This window comes from Apis mellifera, linkage group LG2 (assembly GCF_003254395.2).
Source record: "Apis mellifera strain DH4 linkage group LG2, Amel_HAv3.1, whole genome shotgun sequence".
Lineage (NCBI taxonomy): Eukaryota > Metazoa > Arthropoda > Insecta > Hymenoptera > Apidae > Apis > Apis mellifera.
In genome coordinates this window covers 6,731,679-6,756,882 of record NC_037639.1, presented here as the reverse complement: position 1 = coordinate 6,756,882, position 25,204 = coordinate 6,731,679, and the positions used below count along the sequence as shown (strand labels likewise).

At 31.2% G+C, this 25,204-nt stretch overlaps 4 protein-coding genes and 1 long non-coding RNA gene across 9 annotated transcripts in view; 3 read left to right on the top strand and 2 right to left on the bottom strand.

Annotated features, from left to right (window-relative positions):
- Window positions 1–81: 81 nt before the first annotated feature.
- Window positions 82–2,851, top strand: LOC725757 (nuclear transcription factor Y subunit alpha). 4 transcript variants are annotated; one of them, XM_001121566.5, is made up of 7 exons: window positions 82–234; window positions 1,008–1,317; window positions 1,391–1,527; window positions 1,801–1,974; window positions 2,043–2,134; window positions 2,236–2,380; window positions 2,448–2,851. In XM_001121566.5, the coding sequence occupies exons 2-7, from the start codon at window positions 1,026–1,028 to the stop codon at window positions 2,517–2,519; spliced, it is 912 nt and encodes a 303-aa protein (XP_001121566.1). In that variant the 5' UTR covers window positions 82–234; window positions 1,008–1,025; the 3' UTR covers window positions 2,520–2,851. The 4 variants fall into 4 exon arrangements, with proteins under 4 accessions (XP_001121566.1, XP_006561224.1, XP_006561223.1 ...); XM_006561161.3 differs by lacking the exon at window positions 82–234 and adding an exon at window positions 241–582 and having other exon boundaries at window positions 1,391–1,509; XM_006561160.3 differs by lacking the exon at window positions 82–234 and adding an exon at window positions 241–582 and having other exon boundaries at window positions 2,239–2,380.
- A 1,515-nt stretch (window positions 2,852–4,366) lies between these two features.
- On the bottom strand, window positions 4,367–5,351 carry LOC113218595. Its single transcript, XM_026439036.1, has 2 exons — window positions 4,957–5,351; window positions 4,367–4,782 (listed from the first exon to the last, which is right to left on the bottom strand). The coding sequence occupies exons 1-2, from the start codon at window positions 5,182–5,184 to the stop codon at window positions 4,648–4,650; spliced, it is 363 nt and encodes a 120-aa protein (XP_026294821.1). The 5' UTR covers window positions 5,185–5,351; the 3' UTR covers window positions 4,367–4,647.
- A 2,636-nt stretch (window positions 5,352–7,987) lies between these two features.
- Window positions 7,988–14,858, top strand: LOC100576512 (U8-agatoxin-Ao1a). Of its 2 annotated transcripts, none has more exons than XM_003249760.4 (3): window positions 7,988–8,215; window positions 12,675–12,753; window positions 13,203–14,858. In XM_003249760.4, the coding sequence occupies exons 1-3, from the start codon at window positions 8,128–8,130 to the stop codon at window positions 13,336–13,338; spliced, it is 303 nt and encodes a 100-aa protein (XP_003249808.1). In that variant the 5' UTR covers window positions 7,988–8,127; the 3' UTR covers window positions 13,339–14,858. The 2 variants fall into 2 exon arrangements, with proteins under 2 accessions (XP_003249808.1, XP_003249809.1); XM_003249761.4 differs by having other exon boundaries at window positions 13,176–14,858.
- Window positions 14,036–23,057, bottom strand: LOC113218610. The gene is made up of 2 exons (XR_003304215.1): window positions 22,926–23,057; window positions 14,036–19,133 (listed from the first exon to the last, which is right to left on the bottom strand). It is a non-coding gene; the product is annotated as an uncharacterized LOC113218610 (long non-coding RNA).
- LOC725625 overlaps window positions 21,823–25,204 on the top strand; it is a 46,316-nt gene continuing 42,934 nt past the window's right edge. The window contains exon 1 of the mRNA XM_001121453.5: window positions 21,823–24,116. Coding sequence (XP_001121453.1) covers window positions 23,924–24,116 — 193 coding nt within the window. The 5' untranslated portion in view covers window positions 21,823–23,923. The remainder of the gene's footprint in view (window positions 24,117–25,204) is intronic.

The following is a 25,204-nucleotide window of genomic DNA, read 5'->3' as shown; positions in this document are numbered from 1 at the left end:
AAGTTTGATGAGAGCGCGGGAAGTAGGTAGTGGGGATAAGTCAAGCCAGTAGATTGGTTAGGCACATCATGGCGCGGAGGGGCATCGACCGGTCTGGCATCGGGCTGCTATCGGACTGGCAGGTCCCCCCGTTCAGTGCCACCAATACACAAGAGCCGAGGACTCTCTATCGCCGACCATTGGTCCTCAATTTGCCGACCAATCATTGGGAAAGTGCCCACGAAAATATCCAATGTAAGTCCACAAATTATCAAACATCAACGGGGTACGCGTACGACCGCGCACCGTTGTACGATTAACCGCGTTTTCGTTTTGTGTGCTGTTTCAACTGCGAACTCGTGACTTCTTGAGCTTGAAAAACTCTTTCTGCACGGCCATGTTTGTCAAGACGAGCGTTTCTCGTCCGAAATTCGTGTCGATCCATGGCGAGCATATCGCGTTCAAAGTATTATCCAGCAGACTTGGTCTCCGTTTTGTACATCAACATTTGCCGCGTGTTAAGGATTACAAAAATATGACGTTAATCATGCCGCTGAAAACAGGATACAATATCCTTCGGAAGCGATGTGTGCCCGACAGAAGGTGATGATTATTGTCTGGCCTCAATTCTTTTTTCTACGTCTATTTAACATCTTGCACGTGGGCTTTCAAATTTCAATGTGCTCGCCACGTTGGCGATCTTTATCAATACTTACAAGATGTAAAATATATAAATAAAATTAAAAAAATCTCTCAGTAATCTAACCTTTTAAAATATATATCATTTATTTATCTTCAACTTTTAAACAAATAAGCAAGATTTTTTATATATAATTCTCAAATTACTATATATGATTTTATATTTGAATATTTATTCTTATGAAGCATAAATCATCTTTATCGTACTAATTTTTTTTACATTTAAGATTTATACTTTGCATTTTATCAATTTATTTTATATTATATTATATTATATATTAATATAACTGCATTATTTTTGTCGTTGTAAATCAATATTTTTTATTTAGCTATAGAAGGAATTTGCAATGGAACAACTGGGAGAAGGACAAGCAGTTGTGGTTGGAAGTGCCGGAGGAACAGTTCAAGTTGTTCAAATGGGTCAAGGAGGTCAAGCAATGATGTTACCACAAGCTATACAAGTAGCAGCACCAAATGGACAAATACAAGTTGTTCCAGTATCTAGTTTAACTGGTACAGGTCAACAAATTGTAATTCAACAACCACAAACACCTCAAATTATTCAAACTCCAGATGGACAAACATACATTTATCAGCCAGTACAGTTAGAAGGTCAAGTTCAACAAGCACAACCCACAGGTATGAAATTTTAAAATTTGTTTATTTATTAAAATTAAAATATAAAATTCATCTAATAATTTCATATTTTTAGTAATTAATATCAATGGAAATCTTATGCAAATTCCTGGAACAGCATCACAAACAACAACCACTGCAGCAACCACAACACCAGTACAACCTTTAGCAAGTCCTACAGCAACAGCGTCTCAGGCAGGAAATGTTGTCATGGTGATTACTATTAAAATGTCTCTTTCACTTACATAGTCTGTGTATATATTATACTGACTTGTAGTGATTATAGAGCAACAAAGATAATATATTATTCTTTTTTTTAATCTTTTTATTTAAAAATTTATCTATTTAATGTAATATGTAATATGTAATATGTAATGTAATATCTATTTAATATAATGTAATATTTAATGTAATACAAATTAATATTAAATTTAAATTATTTTTAGAATATATAAATACATATGATTGCAATTGCTAATGTTTTAGATGGTACCAGGAAATAGTGGACAGACACAGTTTCAAAGGGTGGCATTGCCAAATGCAGAAGTTTTTGAAGAAGAACCTTTATATGTAAATGCTAAACAATATAGGCGTATATTAAAACGTCGTCAAGCTCGGGCTAAATTAGAAGCTGAAGGAAAGATACCTAAAGAAAGACCAGTAAGTTAGTCATAATTTAACATTATACACATATTTTATATTAATTTTGAATTAATATCTGTTTGCAGAAATATCTTCATGAATCTCGTCATCGACATGCAATGAATAGAATTCGTGGTGAAGGTGGTAGATTTCATTCTGGTCAAGTAAAAAAAAGAAAGTAAGTTTCTATTTATACCTTCTCTTAATATATTTTCTTATGAAAAACAAACACAGTATCTCATTCATTATTTTACGCATATAAGAGTGTAATGGTTCCAGTAGAACAAACGAAAACGCCATGATTACCCAGCACATCACAACTTCGACCAGCACTAATACCGTTCGTACTATAGCAATAGCAGCAGCAAATATAGGTGTACAGTATCGCGACACAGATAATATGGCTTCCACAATTGTTATTGAAGTAAGTTTTTTTTTAATTAAATACAGAGATTTTAGAGTAAATTGACATGATTATACATTTTTTATAGAAACAAGGTATTCCTCTTCAGGATATGATCTCTGAAAACGATATTGTTACCTCAAATAATTGTTTAATATAGATAAATGTTTAAGTTAAATGATAAATGGAAATGATACATGGAAAAAAAATAATAAGTCAAAGAAGAAAAATGTGTCGGTAATGACATCTTGTATTAGTTTTGTACATAGTACAAACATAATTCTTGAAGATAAAATGCTGTGAAAACCATCAAAGTTGTATATATTGCGGTTACGAAAAGTGTTTATGTCTTATATTTTTTTAGCTTTTTTTTACGCATAGCCTAATAAGACTTGATAACACTATTGCATAGTACCACGTCCGGTATAATGAAAAATTAAACTCGAGATTAGATAATATATATTATAACATTTTGGTCAAAAAAAAAAAAAATATATTTCTATTAGTTATAATTAACTTTAAATATTTTGTGTATATAAAAGATGTTTGCAGTGTTACATATCGAATCTATAATTTCCAAATATCTAAATTTTTATACAAATCATATCGCTACATGCAATCGAGAGACTGAATTATATAATTTATTGTTACGTGCTGGGTACCATTTTTAGATTAGGTTTTATAAGTAAATTAATCTTAACTTCCATTAAAATAAAAAGTAAACAAAATGCAAAGAGTGTATACATCAATAAGATTTTTTGTATAGTTTTGTGCAAGTACAATTAATTTAATTTGATGAAAGCTTTATGAAATGTAATTAATTATTAGAGTATATTATAAGAAATTATTTGTATTTTTTCCAATAGCTTATGTAAATAACATGTTTAATTTTGAAATATTAACTATTTTGGCAGAATGAAGGAGGCTATATAATATGTATAATCTATATAATTGAAAATTTATCATAATGAATAATTCAATTTTATGTTTATGATTAAACTGAAACTTTTGAAAAATTAATTATTATATTTTGCTGTTATATAAAAACAATGACATTTTTCTAAAATTCTAATATGTCTAAGAATATTCAAAGGACAAACAAAAAATTAATTTTATTCATAGTTAAATAATATTTCATAATATATATTCATATACAGCATCTTCTTTTACAAATGTAAAAATTAAAATAAAAAAAGAAAGAATGTTTCTTCGAATATAAATATTTTATTAAATGATTCTAAAATAAGTCGAATTTGTAAATAATTGTAAGTTTATAAATGTAAGAAAGATTTACGTGAAATATGATATTGTGTGTTCAGCGTGGATGTAAACAAGTGTAAATTAATAATTAAATTGGATGAAAATAGGAAATAATATATTTGTAAAATAATTATATGTAAGCAAAACAATACGGGTTGTGTTTTATAATAATTCATGTCTGATGATTTAATTAATGTAATCCTTTTCCTATAATTTATCATTTAGTGTAATAAGTGTTTATTAAAAATAATTTTCTTCTAAAAAATACGAAAGAAGAGAAAAATAAGATAATTTTTTATTATTATTTTGAATATATTATTTTGAATATATTAAATTATTATTTGCATGAACAACATCAGATAATTCTAGAAGGAAGTACAAATTTTTTCTCTGCTAGAATTTCAGAACATTCAGATGGTGGACTATCAGGTCCTTTAGTATATATTTGAGGTTCTATCGGTAATGGTGCACCATGTAAGGATTCTTTTATTACTTTATTTCCGGTAGCATCTATAGTTGCATTCTTTTCTGAATATCCAGTACTAAGAGAAATAATAATAAATTATATAGTTTAATAATATGTAATAAATTATAGTTTAATTATATATATTAATAAATATATTTTTAATATATTTATTATTTTTAATTATGGATAATTATCAAAGTTTTAAAAAAGTACAAAAAACGTACATCATCGATTATTTTAACAACATACATATGGAAATTGAACGAAGCTGTTTAATTTTGTTTTCTTACCTTATACGAAGAATTTCTCTTTCTTTTTCATTCGGTATTAAATTATCCAAAGGTTTCATTGCTTTTTTTACATGTAACAAATCTTTTGTTACGATTTTCCACGGATTTTTATAAGATTTTTTTTGAACCGTTTCTGATATGACCCAATCTTCCGGTAAAGGTATATCTTTTTTTCTTCCATATATTTTCACGCGAGGTGAATAATCATCTAAATAATTAAATTTTTAATTTTAAATATATTATATTATATTAATGAAATTATACTATCACTTTCAAAACATTAAACCTTTTGAATAATGTAATTGATACATGGTTTGTTTCAGTTCATTGTCTTTTCTTTCAATTAAATCTTCGTCTGGTACAACTTCCGGAAGAAATTTTTTTAAATGCGAATATTTCTCGCGAATCTAACAATTGCAAATATTATCTATATTTATTTTTCTTAATTTTTTCTAAATTTTTAAAATTTTATAAATTAAATGAAATAATATAAAAAATTATATAATATGAAATTATATGAAATAATTTATTACAAAGTATATAATATAATATGTTAAGTTAAATTATTGTTACTTGTTTACTCTATTTAAGTTTTCCTGAGGATCCTCGCTTTGTTCACTTAAAGGAAGCGTTTCATTTTTTCGTCGTGTATTGAGACATTTTTTATAAGGGCCATTTAAAATATTCAATGGTGGAGGGTAAGGTGGTTCCGGTCTGCATTCTTTTGGTCTATGACCTTCTTTCGATTGAAAATCTTTTTTATATGTCGTTATAAAGTCACGTGTCTCGTCTTCCACTTCCAAAAGCATTTTTTTACTTAAAATAAATACATTATATAAAATTTTTTCGCAATTATTGAGACGAGATAAGTCTTAAAGGTTACAAAATCTTGAAGTTGGCAATTTTTGATTCAAAAAAGAAAAAAAAAAAAAGGAAAGTTTAGATATAGATTTAGAAAATTTTCAAAATTTTTCATTGATAGAAATAATTATGATTGATGAAATTCATGATCATAAAAAAATTAACGATTACAAAAATCATAAAATAAATTAACGAAAAATAAGTCTCTTCTATTTGTCGTCTAATGATTCTCCGATTTCTCGCGGTTCATTATGGAGAATGATATAACAAGAGATGAAGCATGGTACCCTTGTGTGCTATAAACGCCAATTAGGACATGACATCGAATTTCCCTGTTATAGGTGTGTCCTTGTTGATGCGATTCGCCTACGCATTCTTTCTTCTTGCCTTTCTTTTTTTTTTTTTTTTTCACTTCACTCCTCACTTAAGGGAGGTGTGGAAAAAATACATATCCGCATTTTAATTTAGCATTTAACATTTCAATATCGACACAAGAAACTTGCAGAAAGTTTCGTTGCTATTAATCTCTTGTCTCGTACTATAAACAATAAAAAGTATAATAATTTAAAAATTTTATGAATAATTTTTGTATACAAAAAATCATTATTAAAATATTAAAATTATATATAATTATATATAATTTTTTCATATTAAATTTTATTAATATCAAATTTTACAGAATGAAATGTACATAATAGATATTTTTAAGCAACTGTAAAAAAATTATAGCATAATTTAGATATAATATAATTAAATAGATGTAATTAAAATATTTTATACAATCATCTTCATGATTCATTCAAGATTATTTAATTTTTGTTTCAAATCAAACAATTTTGTCATTTTGTCCGAGAAATGTCTTTACGTCATTATTCAGAAGAATTTCTTATATACTTCAACTTCCAACCCTCTTAGTATCGAATGCCCACGCACGTCTCCGAATTCTTCTCAAAAGATAAGTGCGTATATATGTCCTTGCTCTCCTTTTTAGAATTCTGACAAAGAACAAGTTCGTCCTGTTCATTTTCAGAACATTTCTCAATATTGTCTTTGTAACTTAGTAGAATTTCTATAATATAATTATTCGTGATATAATTTCCAAAATATTAGATTTAAAGATTTACAATTCTTTTCGCTTGAAAAATAAAAAGCAAATATATTGTTAAAGGAAGTTGAATATAATTATTAAAAAATTTTAACTGGATAATTAATTATTCGTCTTTTTAATTAAATTCTACAATTATAATTCGATGATATTTACGATGAGCATTAATTTTATTACAACAGTATTGATTATATCAATGTATCTGCATCATTAGATGCTGATATTAATATCACTTTCATAATTATATCAATTATAATATTCAATGATAATATCTTAACAACAAAAATATTAATTCGATATGTATTAGTAAAAGTAAATGTCAAATACAATATTTTAATATAATTAAATTTTTGTAAATTTTATATTAAATTCTATATATTTTTATTGAACATATAACAGGAAATGAAATTGTAATATAAGATACACATGAATGCAAACGTGATAAATGATATTTATTTATTTTTCTATAAAATAAAATTACATGAATACAATCTAATAAACGACAATTGTGGTTATGACAAAGGATAAATTGAATTTTGGAACAATGGAAAATGAGATTTGAGGAAGGTATTTTAACGATGCATGTAGTTCATAACTGGAGAATTATCCCAGTATACGATTTTCTCTTCCAGAAAATGAATCCATAAATCCATACGTTTATTTAACAATACAAAACAGTATCACTTGCTCCAAAATCAATTCTTTAATCTTGGATTATATCATGCTGCAATTCGCGTTATACATTTTATTATAATATGCAATATACAATCCAAATTTTATACCGTTGCACAAAGGAACTTGTACCATATATCATATACTTTTATTCAATCTTTACATTACCCTCCATAAAATCAAATCATATTAAAAACCTTCTTATCCCATTATTCCTTGGTTTCATTATCTTCCTTTTCCAATCCTCTTGATAAGAAATAACAAAAAAAAAAAAAAAATATTAATCTTGAATCTTTGTTATAACACATATAGAATACAGTGGATGGCCACTCGGGATAGGACGTTTTTCCATCTTTCGCGTAATTCCCTCCACCCCTTCCTCCACCAATCCTCTTCACCTTCCTCTTTCAAATCTTCCACCCACGATCCACCTAAAGCATCTAAAAGCCTAATCCTCGAATTTATATTCATTCGGAATGGAATCATTGGGACGGCGCGGCGCAAGGATGAGTGAATGCAGAATAAGCGAGACGATTGAGAATAATCCGCGTGGCAAACGTGACGGAAACATAAATCGCATTACGGAGGAGCGCGCGATAGGGCACACAGCGAGGGTACCAGTTGCTTCGCAACCAGTTGCTCGTGCCAAGGGTGGCGGACACCTTACCCTTTGCATCGGAAAAAAAATCAACCCTCACCCCCTTCCAACCTCGAACCTTCGTCCTTCGGATATCCGTCCTCCGGTTGGATCGTAAACCAGGGTGAAAACCAGTTGTCCAGACACCGCGAAACGAGGCTTGGAACCTCGAATCGAAGTTTTATCTGATCCTCTGTGAAGAGAGAGAGAGAGAGAGAGAGAGAGAGAGAGAGAGAGAGAGAGACACAGAGAGAAAGAGAGAAAGAGAGAGAGAGAGAGATCCTCGTGGGGGCGAGATCGCCACGCCTCCCGCGTCTATATAAGCTACCGGTCCGACGTGGAAACCTCACTTGCACCCCGGCAGCAGTCAGAAAAGGATACGATCCACGGGGACGAATCTCTGATCCGCTCGAATCGAGGAATCCTTTGATATTTTTTTAACCGAGAAAGGAAGAGAGAGAAAGAGAAGAAGAAGCCATGAAGTTTGGATTGTTCTGGTTGTTCTGCCTGTTGACGGTTGCCATCTTCACCGACAGAACCTTCGGAAGCCCCTACATCGACGATGGTGAGTGATTTTCTTCTTCTTTAATTTTTTTTAGTCAGTTAATTGTTGAGTTGATAAGAAAACGTTTGTCAATTTTTGTTGATTTTCTGATTCAGTACTGTGTTTTTGTCAGATAAAAATTAATTGTCAGATGAATTTAAGAATGTATATATTTTTAAAATATGTTTTCTACTTTTGAAATAAAAGTGTCGTATGTAAATGTTGGTTTCACGATCGATTTTAAGGTACAAAATTAATTTGAATCTAATAGGCTAATTTTTTAATGAAAAAGTCAATGATTATTGATATTACATATAATATATTGATATCATATACAAAATTTTTTAATATATTAAATAGGAAATGAACTTGAACATATGAATATATTGTAATAAATTGATTTATTTATGTACTTAGAAAATTGACATAAGTTTTCTATCAACTCGATATTTGTGATATCTAGTGAAAATTGTATATATGAATGAATGAAAGTTAAAGTTTCGTAACTTTGGTGAAGATATAGTACGAAAATCATGGAAAATAGAAAAATAGGAATTTGTTTGACAAAGATGATAATTAAAGATGACCTTTTAGAAAATTTCATTTTAATTGAAGATTTTTTTAATATAGAAATTTTTCTCGAAAGAATTTTAATAATGAAAATATGGATGTTGTTTTTTTGATGATTAAAAAATTCATTTATTTAATTAATTTTAATCCACACAACATCCTTTTCGATTAAAGTTTTAAATATATATCTTGAAAGTTTTAAGATTTCTTTTTTTAGTTTTAATTAATTCAGTCACGCATAAGTGATAAATTGAAAACAAAAATAACACTGTCTATATTTAAATTCACGTTTGACTTTTCATTCCTATTTATATTTTCCCATTTCGTAACTAGTAAAATACCATGTTTCAAAGTTATTGTATTATTGACATATTTCAATCATTCATTAGTTTGTTAACAATTATTTGTCGTGCAAGTAAATAATAATATTCATATTTACGATGGATCAAACATTACAGGAAATTATGGAGAATAATTAGTTAAATAAATATTCAATGAATTTTAATACTGTTCATTAACTCGAATTATTTTCTTAAGACAAACATACGATATGAATGTTAAATTCATATTATAATAATTAATAGAGATCTCTTATCGTATATTAAAAAAAATATTTTGCATAAAAATCATGTGGATCTAAAGAAAAAAAAGAATTCTATATTATAAATATTGCTTTCATCGTAGAAAATTCTTTCATTCTTTCTCGTTCGAGATATTAGATAATGCTTTTAATATAACAAATTTCTATTCAATTTGCAAGAATATAACAAATCTGAAATTTCACACGTTCAAGGAACAATTAATATAATCGTTTGATTTGTCGTGATAATCCACGTTTAAACCAGGAGAGCTGTATTTGCGGTCGAGGGTTGCAGCTAATGGTATAAATCCGTATATGAGCAGACATTTGGCAAACGAATGTATTGCGTCGGCACATTCGTAGCAATTCCGCTGCCACTCACAGACACACATTTCTCTGAAGAGTTGATACATCGAGTTGGCAAATTTCATTATATCGAATCAACAATCAGTATTTTACACGTAAACAATTTACAATTTTATTTTAAAACTTTTTTTTTCCAAAGATAATTGCAGAACGTACATACGTATGAATCATTGAAAATTTAAATTAATTAAAAAACTTGTATCGCAAAAATTACACTTCGAAAATTATGAAATGATTAAATTTTTAATTTTAATTTTAACGAGCTTTTTTAATTTCCTCGAAGAAGAAAAGAGAAGGTTTTAGAACCAGATAACATTTTATAATTAGAATTCCTCGGTATAAATGCGTTTTCAATGTATCAAACGCGTTAAGGATTATTGGTTGAGATCGAAAAGAAAATAAAATCAACGTCCACGGTTAATTGAATCTACGTTTAATTAATTTCGATCCCTTCTTCGGAACATACCATCATTTTTTTGTACTGGGCATATTTTTCAAATATATGAAGTGATAAATTAATATTTAATGTAATTTAAAATTTTTAATTTCAATTTAAACTAACGAATATATCTACATTTTAATATTATACTTGAATCAAAGTTTTGTCAACGTTTAATATTTTTAAACATTGTGTTCACAATATTTCACACAATAATAAAAACGAATATAATTTAAACAAAAATTATTCCAAAAACTATTTGGCCTTTATTCTACTTGAAAAATAATGAAACGATTAATTTTAAAATAGATTGTACATTGTATACTCAAATTCAATATTAATATAAGAAGATAAAATTTAAAAAAAATCTTTGTAGAATTTCGGAATTTGAAAATTTGCTCTGTGAAAATATTAAAACATTGACAATAACTTTGGAGAGTAATTTTGAAAGCAAGAGCGGGAAAATCTGGTACGTTAAATTACCTTAATCCTAGACGCTGTTGATGAGAATACCGAAGAAAATGAAGCAAGGGGAATAAATTGTTATTGCGTGTTCGCCTTATACCGAACAATCTCAGCTTCCTCTGGAATTCCGAATTCCTCTGGAATTATTTCTGGCGAATTGATGAATCCCCCTTGGCGAATGTACGTTTGATATCGTTCCTCTTTTCGCGTTACATCTCGAACTGATTTCTCCTTTCAATTAAGAGCTTGATAAATGAATTGGAATCTCAATGTAGAGTATTTGTCAGACTTAAAAAAAGAAATGAAATTCAAGTGGTTTTAGCGATTGATTCGAAAAAAGTTTGTGGAATTGAAAAAATTTTGTTATGTGATGTGTTTTATGTTTATATATATTCCAATTCTTTTATAAAATAATAAATAAATTTCAAGTGATTACATAATATATCTAGAAGATAAATGAAAAATCTATAATTCATTATAATTAAAATTAAAATATTTATGATATTAATGATTGATATTTACAGATTATCAAGTAAATATTTATTATATGTATATATATATTTATATTTATAAACAAAATCAATATTATTTTGATAAAATGGGATGGTTCTGGAAACTTACAATAATGTTTGGTAGATAAATATCTGGTATTTGCAAAAGGGATTAAAATTGTAAAGTTGTATTTAGAGATTAACAATGATGATGGATTAAAGATTTATGCGTTTGTGGAAAAGTTTGTTTGAATATAGAATTAGAGTTAAGGAAAATCTTCCATTTCAATTAATTAAAATTTGAATATATTATAGAATATTCACACTATGATAACATTTATGAATCCAATTTTTTTTATCTCTGATATGTATAATTAACTTTCACAACTTTCATGCATTGTTTTACTATTTCATTATTTAATCCTCAATACAAATAATTCATTGTTCTTTATATGCGGTATAATATTCCCTGCTTAATATTCATCATTCTTCTTTTCAACCTTTCCAACAAATTATTCAAAACGGCGATTCATATAAAAGCAAATTCATATAGATTCCTGGATGAATGAATGAATGGATGAATGAATGAATCGTCAAATGCTCATAATCCAGAGAGAATGCAAGATGCTTATAATCCTCTTTATATTCTCCCGGAAGTGCAAGATAGTTCCGCGTTGCATATCGTTATTCGTGTGGAAAGCTTCATATTTGAAAGAAGCGGGCGAATTTATATGGAAATATCAACGTGGAAACAAACGACAATGCCGATTAAATATAACGTTTGTAAGGGTTCTCGCTCATATTTTCCTTTCCTTCTATTTTTATTCCCTTCCATCTTCACAATCTACCCTTTTATGAACTCTGTTGTAATGGAAAGCGTTTGATCGATCTGGCTACGCGATACTTTCTTTGGTTGAAAGAACGATTCCGCGAACGAAAGACCGTTCGAGGGTTCTGAAAACAATTTTATTCCTTCTCATTTCATCGTGGATATCGATAACCGAGTTGCTGCATAAAACATGTCGCCTTCCAGACGAAGTCTCGTTTTACTTGTTTTCACGTTTATTAATTCTTCTCCTCTTTCCGCGTTATTTTTTTATTCTGAAACATTTACTTTATTTATTATTCTCTTAATGGGTTTAAGAATATTCTTACAAGTAATTACGAGTCTTTCGGTCGTTGAGCTATTTTTCATCGTGAATATAAATTTGATTGAAACTGTTCAGGAAAAGCAAGATAATTGGGAGGGGAAAAAAGGTTGAGAATAAGAAAGTTAATTTGAAAAATCTTATGTTTAAAATGAAATCTTGTATTTAACAAGAAATAAATAACAAAAATTTAACAAGTTATACATAATCATGTAAGAAATATATATGTTATAGACATGTTTTTCTTTAAGATTCTTATGTGATTATTCTCATAAAAATATTACATTTTTTGAAAGAAAGCTTAAGGTTTTATCACGAATTTTATACGTTTCATATTTCTAATTTTCCATTGTTAAGTTTTTACTCGTATAATAATAATTTAACTACCGTATATTAAAAAATATATTAATGTGTGTTACAGAGGAAGATTCGCTGCAGATTGCAGATTCAGATTATACAGATAATGCATTAGAGAATCTAATGCGAGCGGCTCAACAAAAGTGAGTATTTATTCTATTAACATATCACGTTCATCCTTCCTGATCCTTTTTTAAATCTTATTTTTAATATTTTTATATTTCTATTATATATATATTTGCATGTTTTATGATTATTGAATTAAACTTTTTGCAATTCGATACTCAAATCGAAATTACTTTTTTCATTTTTTTAAATTAAAATATTTTATTAAGATTCAAACGATTCAAATCAATCTTGTATCTAGATAAAAATAGACAAGCGTCGAAAAAAGATACTTCAATTTCTTTTTATATATAAAATTCGAAATAAAAGTAAAAGTAAATTTAAGAGGAAAAGAATTGCAAAACGAGTTGATATATTTACTTTTATTTTTCTCCTTCTTCCACCTCGATGTCTCGATGTCTCTGCAAGGTATTATTCTGAAACCCCTAATCTCGAGTAGACGTACCTCGTTGATATATCTGTTTAGGCGTGCCTGCATACCACGGAGCGGAAACTGCGACCACCGGCCGAAAGACTGCTGTTACAGCTCCAGCTGCAGATGCAATTTGTGGGGGTCAAATTGCCGGTGCCAACGAATGGGTCTGTTCCAGAAATGGGGTTAAAAATCGACCTCATCAATCCCCCCTTTCTTTCTCGGCAGGAAACGTTCCTCCTTTTTAGCACGCCACGCGACTACAATACACAATATTTCGTATAATTCGTCAAGATTTCGTTTCATCCCTCGGAAGAAATCTCATTTCTTTTTTTTTTATTTATTTCTTCTTTTTCTTCTTCTTTTTTCCCCATCATCTTGCGAATACTCGAATTGCGTAAGCGTTTTTTGCGTACGAATTTTTACCATGTCGTCTGCTGTCCCACACGGTCTAAAAAATTTTACGCGCACGCCACGTGATCTAGATTTAGGATAGGAATTTTTATTTGCGATGCGTGAAAATCTAGCAAAATCTAGAGAAGATAGAGCTTTCGAATGTATGCGTTGCGGGTGAGGGTGAGTTTTTACGGTGTCTTCCCCACGGTTTCCTTCCCTTGGTATTTCTTCTCTGGTCAAGTCGACTTCTGATTTTTTCCTTACGTTTCTATTTTTCTATTTTTTTTATACATCTCGTATCTACCTCCCACGTATACGTATAATACTCGAGACAATGAATTTTATCTAACGTTTATTTATTTATTTAATTTTCTTCCGTTTCACAATTGACTTAATATTATTACGCTTATCTCGTAGAATTAACTCGTTATTTTTATTAATTTTATTTATTTATTTATTTATTTTTGTATTTATTAATTTGTACTTTTTTCTTTTTTTTTATTTCTACCTTGAGTTGAAAACCTTACTTACTTCGAGGCCTTGCGCAATTTATCAGTCAAAACGAAAACCCCAAACGATAAAACGAAGCGTAATAGAAGAAACGAACGAACGAAGATCGGACTGAGAATTTACTTATCTTCCTCGATGTTCATTTTATTCTCCGCGAGAGACGTGGAATAGAGAATAAAATTACGGGAATTAACAAAGCGGTCCATACGTTTTAAGAATTATATTCCGCTGTAACACGATGATAATAAATACGAACGAACGGTGTAACGATAAATTGTGAATCCCTTGAGAGAAGAAGAGATGTCTGAGCGCAAAGAGATCGCTATACACACATACATATATATATATATATATATAAAAACAATTTTTGAAAATTAAAATTCCAGTGGTCTTAACTTGATCCATGATATTTATTTTCTTTTTCCAAATTTCATTCAATCGTTGCAAAATCTTTCTGTTACTCGCGAGAGAGATATATTTATCCGCATTATTTTGATATAATTAAACACCAATGATATAAAAATTGTATAAAACTAATGTTAGCTCAGACGGACGAAGTTATAATAAGGAATAAATTTTTTGATCAGGCTCGATTCTATGCTAAATAAAACAGGCTGTAATCCTCTTCGATGGGATGATGATTTGAAAATTGGGAAGGATCGATGAATTCGATAGCAAAATTTTTATAGGCATAGCTAGTGTATACCGATCTCTGATCGGTTATTTTTGCTCTAGTCAGTTTTATCGATTTCTTTTTCGTTCATCGTTCGTCGAGGATGATCACGGCCGATTAGAATAATCGAACGAAAAAAAATATATATATATATATTAAATTAAAAATAATTCCTGAAAAAATTAGAGAGAATCGCGGTTTAAAGATACGATAGATAAATATCTCTCCTATTCAAATTTTAAACTCACCTCTATGTATATTATAATTATAAACGAAACAATACAATAATGGATGTTGTCGTATCATCGAAGGTGGATGTACATGTATCGATATATTATATGGAAATATAATATATATATATTATATATGTAATGGCAAAATAATTTTCTCTCTCTCTCTCCTGAATTCCTGTTTACGTGCTCAAGAGATACACAATTTATTCATTTTTTTATTTTAATAAGATTATATATATATATATATTTACGAAAAATATACTCTTTATCTGCACAACAAAAGTTTTTCGTTTCGAAGGAATATATATAATGTGTAGAAATATTTTAAGTGGAAAAATAAACTTCTTAAATTCTAAAAGTGTGGAAAAAAATTTCTCATAAAGTAACAAGTTCAAAGTTCTTTATACTATACTTTAAAAAGTATAATCCTCTCTTTACTTTACGTAACTTTCCTTTACGTTATATACATTATATACGCATTGAACGACGTAAGAGACAATTGATTAAAGAAGAAAAAAGAAAGAAATATTCCACTTCCCATGCAACCATGCATCGTAAAATTAAAAATTTTCCAAAAAATGAACGAGCAACAAAGCGAGCCCAAATGTGAAGCAACACTGTCAAACTTGATAAAAGTTTTCATTGGCCAAGAATCGTGACGGAAAGGCAGGCAATTCGTATTGGCGTGAAAGGACACGGAGGAGTTGACCAACAGGGACCGGTCACGAGTCTCTTAAAACTCGGCCAGAACGAGAGGTTGTCTGAAATCTGCCACGACCTCCCGGAACGGCAACGGTTGCACGGTGCATTATCCGGATCGAGTGGGTCGAGTAACTGGATCGTGACGATACGTTTGACTTCTATCTTCCCGATGTACTTGCGAGATATCGTTGTCCTCGAAAACTCGAGGAAGTCGAGGAGGTTCGCGATCGAACCGAACCGGGACGAATCGGCCAGATCCCGCATCCTCCTTCCTTTTTCTCTCCTTCTTCTCGAGGCTCTCGAGCGGTAGGGAAAGGTTAAACGAGTTAACCTCGAGGAACCACGATGACCCACGCTCCATCTCGTCCGCTTCACATAGTAAATAATCTCTCCTCCGTGGTATAATGAAACGTGTCTGGATACCGCGAGGATTTTTCGGAGAATGGAACGAGAAGATTCTCACACAAGGGAAATAAAAAAGATCTTCTTAGGACACGAGAGAGATCAATTTTCATTCATTCAGGAGGAACGAAAGGAGGAGGAAATTAAGGATCGATATCTTCTTTGGGAAAGGAATTTTGTTTAAAATTATTATTGGAAATTTGCGAGATATTTCGATAAAGGGAAATTCTTTCTGATTTTGATGCAAATGTTTTTTTTGATGATTGTATCCACAATATCGAAGGTTATTTTATTTGTCCGATTAAAGCGTGTCGAAGTGTATTATCAATATTGATTCGAGAATGTTTGAATGAATTCAGAGTGTAAATTTTTCTAATTAATTTAAAGCGATATACTTAGAAATTGATGGATGAAAAGGAGGATCACCTGAACATGTGTGTAACCAATTACGTAATTGACGGATACTTTTGACGGGGCACGTCACACTTTTCGTCACGCACGTGTCAACGTTTTATTGGACTTGGGTCAATTGGTTTTCCAGGTCGTGTCGTCTCTTCTAATTGGACCGGCTAGTATTAATCTAGTTAAGGAAAAATAGAATGTTGCCCAGAGTTACAAAATCTTGATAACTTCTTTATTCTACGTCTCGCATCTTTTACAATCAAATTTCAATTTGATACGAAAAAAAAAAAAACGAAAAGATAAATCTGCATTCATTGTGATTAAATAGATAAAATGAACCTATATTGTCATGTGCCTCCTTTGATTAATGATGTCATTTAGTACTATATCCAGTGTTTCATGGATATGCATATTCAAAAATAATTATAATGAATAATATAGAAATCGTAAATTACAAATTAATAGTGAAAAGTTATTTTTATTATTGAAGAATAAAAAAAGAAAAGAAGGTTAAAGGAAAGAATTTGTAATTTGGAAGAAAAGAAAAGTATCTGTTGGTCCATTGCAAAATGTTCTCCAGTGAAAGCGAGGTCAGAATCACTGCCACGAAGTTCGATGACATCGGCACAACAAGGAACCACACAATCTATGGATCACGTTTTCCACGTCGATCGAGTTCAACGAACCATAGTTCGATTTCCTATCTTTTTTTTTTTTTTTGATGTTTCTTCTCAAAGTGGTGAAAGGTCAAAGGTTTCTCTCGTATTATGCGAGCTAAGATAAAGGGATAATAACTTACATACATTTCCTTTTATATAAAAATAATTTATGATTATTCCAACAATAAGAATTTATGTACGTGCAATTTCGAACAAAAAGAATGAAATTCAAAAGAATATTATAATTCTTCCGTAAAGATATTATTATAATACAACGTTTCTTTGAATGAAAGTTAAACGGATCTCTTACATCTTCCATTTTCCAATACAGTTTCAGAAACATTTTAATGAAGAAAAATTTCAATTAAACATTGAACGAGGATGCTAAGAAAGAAAAAACCATATACTTTCCTACTTTTACCATAAATTGTTGGTTCGAGTTAAGAAGAAAATATATATAATCAACCTTGACATCGACACGCATATATTTATCGATCAATCGATCAACATCCTGTCTATAAATTCATGAAACTTTATCTGTTTAAAATGATTAAAAGCTTGAGCTAATTAATTTCAAAGAAGAATTTTCACTAACACAAGGTAAAACTTTTCAAATCAAAACTTGACCATACTTTGTCACAAGCAAGCAATTTAATTACATTCCTTTGTGCCCATCGGTATTTCCCTTTAATTCCCATGGATCGTAATTCTTCGTGTTTCGAATTCGTTGATCCGATAAGAAGAAATCAAAGTGGTTTATACCTCCTCGTAATAACATTCCTCGTTGTTGCGACTTTTGTATCACTGCCGGATCTTTCATTTCCTCGAAATTTGCCTCGAGATTACAGTATGCCCGCCTCAACCCCCAACCAACTAAAAGGTAACTAGAAGTACGAGGAGAGGATTGTGTGTATATATCGTGGATAACAGGAAGGTCGTAGTTTCAGTGTAATTCCAATGAATACGATCGCAGGAAGTTCTAATGGAATAGTAATGGAACATGGTTAACTAACTTCTTCTTTCTACCTTCGTTTCTTTTATTAGATAAAAAAAGATAATTGCCCGATAACAAGATATATTTTCATACCGATCCATGGAATGTACAAAAGGTTAAAATATTTGCAATCCTCGGCATGATTGATGCAATTACGTCCAGTAATATATACATCTAATTATAGATGGAATAAATAGGCGAATAAAAAATCTGATAAAGTGGGGAAAATAAGTTACAAGTCTAATCAGCTGGAGGAGGATATTAAAAACGAGATATAAAAGAGTATCAATCTTCGATCAACTTGTTGGATATTGATTTAATTTGAAGAAAAATTTGTTATGGATCTAATCTAATCAAATGTGTTATAAAAATTTCATCATATAATAATAAAAATATAAATAATATGCACCTTGTTTGCTGCAGCAATGGTCAAGATTTACAATTTTTTGAATCATTAGAGGAGAGACATTATTTCTCGATAGAATCGATAGAATCCTTTAAACATTCTTTTCGAATTTGACATTTCGAAATAGTTTGAGTTACGTAAAATTGTTGAAACAATTTCCAAGTTTCAGCAAAGTTTCAAAATGAATCGTTCCAATAATTCAATATTCCAATAGAAGTGCAATAATCAAGCTAATTGTTCATAACAATACAATTTCCCTTGCACTTCAAATTCACTGGATTCCTTTCGTCATGTGTAATGCCAACGATTATCACGAATTATATATCAGAAATTTGTCTTTATTATACCTTTGCTTCCATCGATCCATTTTCCCTTCTCTGGAACACGTGCCACTGGATCGATTCGCTTTTGAACGAGCGTTCGTAAAAGTCCGTCAAGTTCGATAAATCAACCTTGAACGCTTGAAATTCTGGAATAGAGCTTCCACGTAATAATCCACCCCTGGATACCAGGCCACGGTTTCACCCTCCACGCTTGCGTAAGATTATTATGAGAGGGCGGATCAAGCAACCTTGAAGAAACTCGGTTACCTCGATCTATTCGGCTGCCTGTTCGGGAAAAGTGTGACAAAGCAATTTGTATTCTGCCCTCATCTCGCTTTTTTCTTTTTTCAATGAGGAATATAAACTCTTCTTTCGTCAAGATAACTTTGAAAATGAAAAATTGAATTTTTGATTGCAAATGTTTAGATTGCAACGGTTTTCGTTCGATTTGCATTCAAGAAAACGGATATTTGATGAATAAGATCAAAGTGGAAATTAGAAACGAGCATTGGGATTTGTTATTTGTTGACCATCACGCAGGAAAATAAAGAAAATTTGTGATCAAATACGACGTTTCTTTCAATGAAAAATTTTATCAATCGTAGATTGATGAAGGAGTAAAGTAATTGATAAAATTTATTGTTCGTAGTGTAAACTTATAAATTACTAATTGAAACGTTACTGTATCTTGAGTTAAATTGAATAATAGCACGTTATAAGGATTTGCTTGTAAATCTATAATTGAACTACAACGTTCAAAGAAAGAAATTTCGAATAAATTCGAGATATGTTAAATATCATATGCTCGAGAAAGCATGTAAGATCGTTATAACACATGGAGGCAATAATTATCGTGACGTATTATGGCTTTAATGAAAAACATTTTATGTTAATTAAACGCAGGAAGAAGGAGAAAATCCGAGCAAGAATCTGGGTAAAAGTTTCTGTTTGAATAGGTGACGAGGACACGAAACTTGTTCGATTCCTCTTCGTCCATGAAATCGAGTGAATGTGAAATGTGACGCGGAGAGATAATACAAAATTGTATAATCTTACGAAAGGAGAGAAAGTTAGATTTTGAATAAATGCAAAATCATCGTGAATATTTTAATGATATCTTTCATAATTTATTATGAAGCGAATGTTCAGTTGCTATTAATGGAAAGGATAAAAGAAACGAATTATCCTCGAATAATCCAAAAATTATGATCATGTAAATGAACGCGCGTTTATTATTTATTCTAACGACGATCTTTTTCATTTCGAAAAGAAAGATTCGATGCTTGCTTTGTCTCAGAGCGTTAAGAAGAAAATTTAACGGAACATTTGAACATTTTTGTAGATCGTGTCGTGCGATCGATCGATCGTGAAATAACGTGTTTCCCGCAATGCTTCCACAGGGCTGTAAGTTTATTACCAAGAAACATCCCGTGGAAACTATAATTTCAACAGGAATACGATATTGCCGCACACCTTTGCCGCCGCGCCGTGCTAATGAACGAACGTTATTATTAGTTAATTTATTACAAGCGTAAATTGTAAATAGGTGCAAGGAAATCATATTGCACGGGTTATTTAATCAGAAAATGTTAATTAATTTAATCACGATACATCGAATTGCTTATTTTGTTTTGCCGTTAGATATTTTAATCTATATATTGTTTCTAATTTACAATTTCGATTATATTTCATTATTAATTATATTTTTGATAATTTTGCACCGATGATAGAATGATAGAAACAATAAACAGGAATAATTCGAATCAAAAGGAAGAAGTAAAATTTTCAAGGAACGAAGATCACGATGTTTTCGTAAAAAGTATTTTTTAACGAAAATTTGATACGTAAAGATTCTTTCTATTTAATAAAAATTAAAAAGCTTGCGATAGAAATTGAAATATTAACAAGTTTTTATGGTAATGAATATTTTATTAAGCGAACCGGATTGACTTATGATATTATATGATAATTTTAATCAAAGTCGAACGGAAATTCCTCGAGATGCATACAAGGAGAGAGAGAGAGAAAGAGAACTGAGATTATGGTTGACGCATTTAGTCGAGCATGTTTAAGGTGATGCTCGACTAATGGTCCTGATATTTAATAACGATGCTATCATATTTTGTTCACGTTAACTTTTTATATTATATACGCATAGCAATGCGTTTCCTTTTTATTGTGTGTAAAGCATATGAGATATCGTTACACTTCCGCGATTATACAGTCCTGCGTCATGTTATCCTTGTATCTTTTCTTTGTTTTTTAAATGTTCGTGATACGATTTATACAATGTATATATATTTATATAACAACGTGATCTTTGGTCAATTTATGTCAAGAATTTTTTATTTAATAACTTAGGAATTTCTCAAATTTATTCCGAAAAGAGAAAGAACAATGAATGAAACTTCAATAATAAGCTTTTCATCTTGTGGAATGCAAGTGTTTCAATGAAGGAAAATATTGTTAGAAGAAGCAAGTCTTTTTATAATATTTATATTTATAAAATAAATAATAAAATAACTAAATTCTTTCAAAAAATGATTGTGATTTCGAAATGTTATAAAGCAATCTTGCTTTTAAACGAGCAATATGTAAATTGATTTATTGATGTCTGACTGTTTTACTTATAAGTCTTACATTTGATTCGTTCATAAAAGAAAATATAAATTTACAAGCTTTCGATCAAGCTTTTATTTCTTAAATTATCTAAAATGACGAGAACGTTTTGCATCACGAAATACAAATATCATGTTATTGGAACAAGATCCAAAAGATGTGATCAATTTTTAAATTGAATATTTCGAGTTTACACATTTTTTCAATCATTAAAAAAAATATCAATAATAATTAAATTGAATAAATTATATTATCTCGAATATAATATAATTTACATATTTATTACAATTTATAATACAAAAAAAAAAGAAACGTAGAATATGAACCAACTAACAATTGATGGACTGCAAATTAAATTAACGTTCCATTTATCACATTCATCGTCGAACACTCATGAATTATCTGGTTAATTTATTCTTTCAACTGAATGCTCAAGTTGGTCGTGAAAAAAAACGCATATTTTTTTAAGAGCATTTCATTCCAAGAATGCAATTGTAACGGGCATATACGGCGGCAGTATGAAAGCATACGACAGTAATGCAAATCCAAGTGTAGAGGGAGGAATAACGAAAGAAAGGGACAGAATGATTGAGAAAAAGAGAGGGGAAAGCACTGGGTAGTGGCCGCGAGCAATGGTGCGAGAGAGAAGGAGAAAGGGAGGGAGAAGCCACAGTGAAGAGCATTCGAGTCAGCTTGACGGTGCCGGTCGCCTCAGTATGCTGCGCAGCGCGCAGGCTCGCGTACGCGTATTGTTTCTCTCTGTTCTCGTCTCCTTTGCTCTCCTCTCTTTCCTAGTTTTCCCTCTTTCTCTCTCCTGCTGTCCCGTACGTATGCAGCGCGGCTAGAATACGCAAGTACAAACATCTCGCAGGTCTCTTTCGCGTTTACGTCGTTCCGTTAAGTTTTTTGTCTCTCTGTTGATCAACGGACATCAGGATAATTCGACGAAATTCAGATTCCTTCGTATAAATATTGTGAATAACGTTTACTGTGCACATGCGACCGTATGCCGGTGATTCGAATTTAATCGAGAACCTGTTATTAACGCGTGTGCGTGTACACGTTTATACGTATGCAAGTCCGTATACGTCGTGACACAGTGACACGGTGCGTAAAGTTGGCAATAAAGAAGAGCTTGTAGCTGGTAGCGAAAAGCGTCATAGAAGAGCGGGAAATTTCGATATATTCAACGATATATTTTGAAACTTTGACACATCAAAAACAGACGCAGTGGATGATTCTAAAGTAGAGATTCAAGAGACTCGATGTGGATACTAAGATATAATAAAGCGCAGTGAGTGGCAGAACGGTTACGAAACGCGTAGAAGGAGACGTGGCACGAAATGAAGCGAACGTATCCTCGTACGATCGATAACTATAGCATCTCGGTAAATATCAAGCGGTTCGTATTTCCAGCGCGCACGAACCTAACCTAGCGAATTATCCATTTTCTCATACCTTGTATATTTGTAAACACAGTTGAAGAAGTCTTGTGAGGCGAGTAATTCGAAGAAGGGATGTTGACGTGAAAGTGACGTTTCACACTCGAAGCGTAGAAATATCCAGAATATGAGAATGAAAATCTTGCAGTTATCGAGGAAGTAATATTCGTTGTACGCCATCTTGATATGTCGAATAGCGATGACAGGTAGTGAATGTGATTGTTAATCGACCGCGCGAGATTCGATCAGTCGTGATCGAATGTTCGATATATCTTGCTTAGTTCGAGCGCGAGTGTAACGGTCGAAGGAACGTCCCGGAAGATTCTTTCCAGTGTAAAGTGCGAGGAGACAGAAAATTACGAAAGGCGAATAAAGCAACGAAGAAGAGAGAATCCGAGGCGCTTTTATTTTTAGCCAACGCCGGTTCGCGCATCGCAAAAACCGGTTTCGAGTCTCGGCTTGGGTTGAGCCACGAGGTAAGGTGCGTATATAGAGAAGGGTTTTCGCTGAAAGGGGAGGAAGTGAGAGGGAAAGACACGCGATGTAAAGGTGTATGGTTTTCTCTCTGTTGGTTAAGAAAGAAAGAAAGAGTGACACAGAACGTGGAATTCGCCTAAGCCGATACACACCTCCCCCTACTTCTCTTCTTTCTTCTCCCACCTCGAACTATCGATTGCGTGCATGCACGCGCCTATCCATACTCGATGTGTTACGTGACATCGTACCGGGAGTGTATAATATTCGATTATTAAGTGCATCGTCGATGAGATGTTCATCGCCGAATAATTAACCAGTCTGGAAATATAAGTACACAGACATCGATAGATCGTTACAGTTCTCGAGTCAATTTTTATGAAAAAGTGTGAGAAATTGGTGCGAAAAGAGAAAGTGAATCGAAGGAACATGACAATCGAATAAAATCGAATAAAAAGTAAAAGGAAGTGACGGGAAGTGTCTATATTGGATTGTTGCATGATACACGAGATTGACGAAGACACGAAAACGGCATGAAGAATGGCAACCGATTCGAGCAACCGTCAAGGTGTAAGGGCGGTCGCCACGACGACAACCGATCCACATCGAAGCGAAAAACGCGCCGTCGCGGCACGAGGCGCCGCCGGTGCTCTAGCCCTCAGTATTCTGGCCGTGGTCCTCCAATCGGCAGCTACCGCGACCCCCACTTGGGGATATTTCACCAATCCTGACGGTGAGTCATGCTTTTAAAATTCTTTTGATCGAGTCGCGCGTATTTTCTTGATTCATAGTGAAGTGATGCACATATCGATTGCGCATGCCCACGACTTTCTCGCGGTCATATCGCTGCCTTTCGAGTTCACGGTTGCGATATCGATTACTTATCGATTTATTTTATTGTCAGTATCAAGTACAAATTAAAAATGGAAATTTAATGAAAGTCGTGTGAAAATGACATATATAATTATTATCTTTAGTTTAGTTTTAATTTATTTTTGATTTCTTTATTCATAAAAAATAAATTAAAACATGTATTTTTAATATATTAAAAAAAGTATATTACCAAACACGGAACCGAATTGCGGTTATTTAAATATAATGAAATAAAATGATTATTAATGTTGCGCAAACTAATGCGGTTATTATTATATATATATATTGTGGTTCTTCTTACATAACTTCCGTGGAAATTACGTGCAATTTGATTCTTAATAATTACTCAATAGTATCGTATAAAATAGTGTATCGAGAAACCTTATAGATATAGAAACTTTTTTTCCAATTTAATACATTCAAAAAATCATGTTTTTTCAATATTTAGTTTGATCACATCGATTAAATTGGAACATTATAGTTACTTAAGTATTACAAGGACATTTTTATAAGCAGCTGTACACAAGCTGTCTTTATATATGAATTAAAACGAAAGTCGTAGCTGGTTACTTAATATTTACTTTATTCGATAGAAAGTAGTATTATTTCAGAGTTCTTCGTTTATTCTTTATTCTTTTGATTAAAATATATCGCGAATTTTCTTCTATATCAGTCACGATTCTTTTTATTGACTTTTATTTGCAAGAAATTCCTCAAGTTGAAACGATGTTGTTTTGTTTCTTTTTTTATATAAAGATAATTCGACCTAATTCAGAACACGAGTTCCCGTATATCGAGTCAATTAATTCCGGCAGGTAGTTTTTATAGTTGCTATACTTCGTATCTTTCATCACCCATCTTCCTTCGACCTGTTTCCTCTTAGATAACAGTTATGTTGCCTGTCCCCGACTTGTTCTTTATCCTCAAGCTTTTCCTGGTAAACTTGAC

Bases quoted from the DNA above. Each gene is read 5' to 3' on its own strand.
- LOC725757 (XM_001121566.5), top strand. From the start codon at position 1,026: ATGGAACAACTGGGAGAAGGACAAGCAGTTGTGGTTGGAAGTGCCGGA. The intron at 2,135-2,235 runs GTAAGTTTCTAT...TAATGGTTCCAG, and splicing joins GGTCAAGTAAAAAAAAGAAA to TAGAACAAACGAAAACGCCA. The intron at 2,381-2,447 runs GTAAGTTTTTTT...CATTTTTTATAG, and splicing joins CTTCCACAATTGTTATTGAA to AAACAAGGTATTCCTCTTCA.
- LOC113218595 (XM_026439036.1), bottom strand. From the start codon at position 5,184: ATGCTTTTGGAAGTGGAAGACGAGACACGTGACTTTATAACGACATAT. The intron at 4,783-4,956 runs GTAAACAAGTAA...TGCAATTGTTAG, and splicing joins CTCAGGAAAACTTAAATAGA to ATTCGCGAGAAATATTCGCA.
- LOC100576512 (XM_003249761.4), top strand. From the start codon at position 8,128: ATGAAGTTTGGATTGTTCTGGTTGTTCTGCCTGTTGACGGTTGCCATC. The intron at 8,216-12,674 runs GTGAGTGATTTT...TGTGTGTTACAG, and splicing joins AAGCCCCTACATCGACGATG to AGGAAGATTCGCTGCAGATT. The intron at 12,754-13,175 runs GTGAGTATTTAT...AATCTCGAGTAG, and splicing joins ATGCGAGCGGCTCAACAAAA to ACGTACCTCGTTGATATATC.